At 39.0% G+C, this 2,988-nt stretch overlaps 1 protein-coding gene across 1 annotated transcript; it reads right to left on the reverse strand.

Moving 5' to 3' along the window:
- Window positions 1-1,290: 1,290 nt before the first annotated feature.
- Window positions 1,291-2,408, reverse strand: LOC104950886 (hsp90 co-chaperone Cdc37-like). Its single transcript, XM_010777482.1, has 3 exons — window positions 2,186-2,408; window positions 2,030-2,101; window positions 1,291-1,915 (listed from the first exon to the last, which is right to left on the reverse strand). Exons 1-3 carry the CDS (start codon window positions 2,270-2,272, stop codon window positions 1,775-1,777), a joined length of 300 nt encoding a protein of 99 aa, XP_010775784.1. The 5' UTR covers window positions 2,273-2,408; the 3' UTR covers window positions 1,291-1,774.
- Between the last annotated feature and the right edge of the window lie 580 nt (window positions 2,409-2,988).

Consider the following 2,988-nt stretch of genomic DNA (forward strand, 5'->3'; position numbering starts at 1 on the left):
GGGCTGATTTTTAGTCCCAATCCCGATGGGCCGGGTACTGTTACCGGTATGATCGCCCATATTGACGCACCTAATTCCTAAACTTCTAACAGATACAACATAAACCGATCCTTCAGCCTCATATGAGCTCTCAGACACGTTCAAAATTAAACTGTCATCGCTGTCTGAGCTTGCTGCTGTGTGCCCCATCGTGCGTTTACATGCAGATGCTGGGATCCTGAACGGTGCAGCTGGAGCGCTGTGCCCGCAATGACGTCACACATAATTTGGCGGGATTTGAAGAATCCCCGAGAAGATCTAGAAAATTCTCAACATTGAAGGGCAGATTAATGGTTATCAAAGTACAAATATCCAAAATCAGTTCAGTAACGGTTTTCAAGGGGACAATATTTACTCAAATTGATGGGTTTGGATGATGGGGGAAACTCGTGTCACAGGCTCTTTAAGTATCAAATACAATTATTATAAATGACCAGTTTATAATATTGTACTTGTGTGTCTTGTCATTATTTAATAATTTCAACTGGCCACTTTTTTTCATGTGCATTTGTTTAATGTTTCTGGTGTTGATATTACATTATGCACTTGTGATTTCAAAGCCTCCCCCCACCTTTACATAGTTAGCTGTTTCATCCAGTAAGTGTCATGTCCATTTTAATAGCCTTATGTTCTTTAACCTTCTGTCAGGCTAAATGAAGGTTTAGCTGTCTTTCACCATTTAATTTTGATTGCAATATATGGTAGAGTACAACAAGTATGTGCCTCCAATCCTTTATCACATTCATTTTTCTCACCGTAAAGCTTGGAGGGATTTTGTCAGTTTTTATTGAGCATTCTTAATTAGTGATGATCAAGATGATGCTTCATTGATTCATTTATTTTCATATTGCCAGTTTTAACATTCAGTAAATGTCCAATTTTGCACTCTCACCTTCAAAACCACACGTACCTGGCACTGTCGGTACTGTTATTAATATTGTTTGTTGTCATTTAATGTGTATAGTGACGTATTAAAGGGCATAGCATACCCACCCTATTTGGCTACAGTACAATTGAATCTCTATGTAGAGCAAATGTCATTTGTAAATACCAAATGCTTTATTAGAAAACCCATGCAAAGATGCAGTCTCTCCACATTAAAAAGCAGCCGTTACCACGACAACAGGTCTTGCAGATGGATAATATTGGTGTGATTCTTTTATGGTTCTCATTTTTGACCTCTTACTTCATGATTGGAAAAGCATGTCACCCAGACCTTGCATTTATAAAGAAAACCACAACGCATTGGCCTTGAGCTTTGGGATATAATTCAACCTTTAGTTAAGCAAGTTTGTAGAAAATGTCACTTTTGGGGAAATAACCATCTGAATACATGGTTGCTTGAGCCCTGAAAGTCTAACAAAAAACATTAAATGTGTAAATGACAAAAAAAACAAAAACATCCATCATTAAGTGCACAACCTGAATATGTATAGAACGGTTTTCAACTATACAGCACAAATGAAGCAGGCAGGCACTCACAAATTGATAGGTGTACACAAATAAATGTAATAACACAGATTATGTCTAAACACAAGCAGCACTTTCTTTTCCAAGCAGGAGTTACTAATGCAATGTTGTTGTTCAGATAGGTGAATGCTAGTCTCAGCTTAATATTTTTTTAAAAAGCAAATTCATTATTTCATGATTGGACAACTAGTCATACACAAAGTGGAGCCGCAATACAGTGGGTAAGTACATTTGAAAAAACAGCACATCATAGAATCATTGTTGGTCATTCCTTCTTAGTTTCTTCCAGCTCCTGTTTCACCTCTTCATAGGTAGGATCCTCCTCTTTTTCATCCCCATCATCCGTCTTGGAGTTAGGGACCCAGAGCCCGGACTCTATGCACCTCTTCATTTGAACCTTCGCCTCCTAAGCACATAAAACAATCACATTTATTAACATACCCAAAGTAGGACAAAGACGACACACATGAATTAGGTAACTTTACATTTACATAACTGAAATATGAAATAAGAAACCTACCGTTGGGTCCATTTTGCTAATAGCCTCTTGTAACATTTGGATGTCCTTATCATCAAAGCATTTCTGCATCTCCTGCAATTAAGAACATGTTTTGTAAGGCATTTTAAACTTCAGAAAAGAGAAAAAAGTGCACATGCGTTTTGTAAAAGGACTCACAACTGGCAGTGACTCGTACACCTCCACAGGATCTAGCCCTCCAGGTCCCATGCGTTTCTTCCGCTCCTCTTCCTCATACTCTTTCATTGCCTTTTCGATGCGGATCTTTGCCCTGCCCCGAACTCGCTCCTTGAACGACTCTAGCTCGTCGTTGAAAGCTTCCTGGTACTGCTGATCTGCTGTCTGTGAGTGGACACATAGTTTTGTGTGTTGGCAGACATAACAATTTGCATTTAATTGAACATAAAACAGGTATTTTCCTCGGTGTTGGTGTTTCAGAAGAATGTTTTGATAAAGTTAGGAACCTAAAGAGTATGTTAACACCTATGGAAAGTCTTGATTTTGCTGACATCCAGTGGTTTAAAGATTCAACTTGCTGCAGTGTTACAGTACAGGTGTACTCCAGTAACTGTGACATCACTACTACTGTAGGTCTGGTCAGAGTTGAAATTCTCAACCATGATGAAATCAGAATCAGAATACCTTTATTAGTCCCACGGAGGGAAAATGTGCGTAGTTACAGCAGGAAAAAGAGCCACAGACAGCTTAATGTTACATAATGTTAAATATGTGAAATGCATTTTAAAAAAAAGTACTAAGTTATGATATAATATAAAAAATATATATAATATAAAATAAAAAGTGTTGTGCTGTGCTGGTTGTATAGTCTGACCGCTGCAGGAAGGAAAGACCTGCGGTATCTCTCTGTGAGACACCGGGGATGCAGCAGCGTATCACTGAAGGAGCTGCACAGTGAGGACGGGGTGTCCTGGAGGGGGTGGGACACATTTTCCAGCAGGGAG

Source organism: Notothenia coriiceps, unplaced genomic scaffold (assembly GCF_000735185.1).
Source record: "Notothenia coriiceps isolate Sejong01 unplaced genomic scaffold, NC01 NC01_scaffold00018248, whole genome shotgun sequence".
Lineage (NCBI taxonomy): Eukaryota > Metazoa > Chordata > Actinopteri > Perciformes > Nototheniidae > Notothenia > Notothenia coriiceps.

Excerpts from the sequence above, each read along its gene's own strand:
- LOC104950886 (XM_010777482.1), bottom strand. The coding sequence starts at position 2,272 with ATGAAAGAGTATGAGGAAGAGGAGCGGAAGAAACGCATGGGACCTGGA. Across the intron at positions 2,102-2,185 it reads TGTACGAGTCACTGCCAGTT|GAGATGCAGAAATGCTTTGA; the intron begins GTGAGTCCTTTT and ends TCTTAATTGCAG. Across the intron at positions 1,916-2,029 it reads TTAGCAAAATGGACCCAACG|GAGGCGAAGGTTCAAATGAA; the intron begins GTAGGTTTCTTA and ends TTATGTGCTTAG.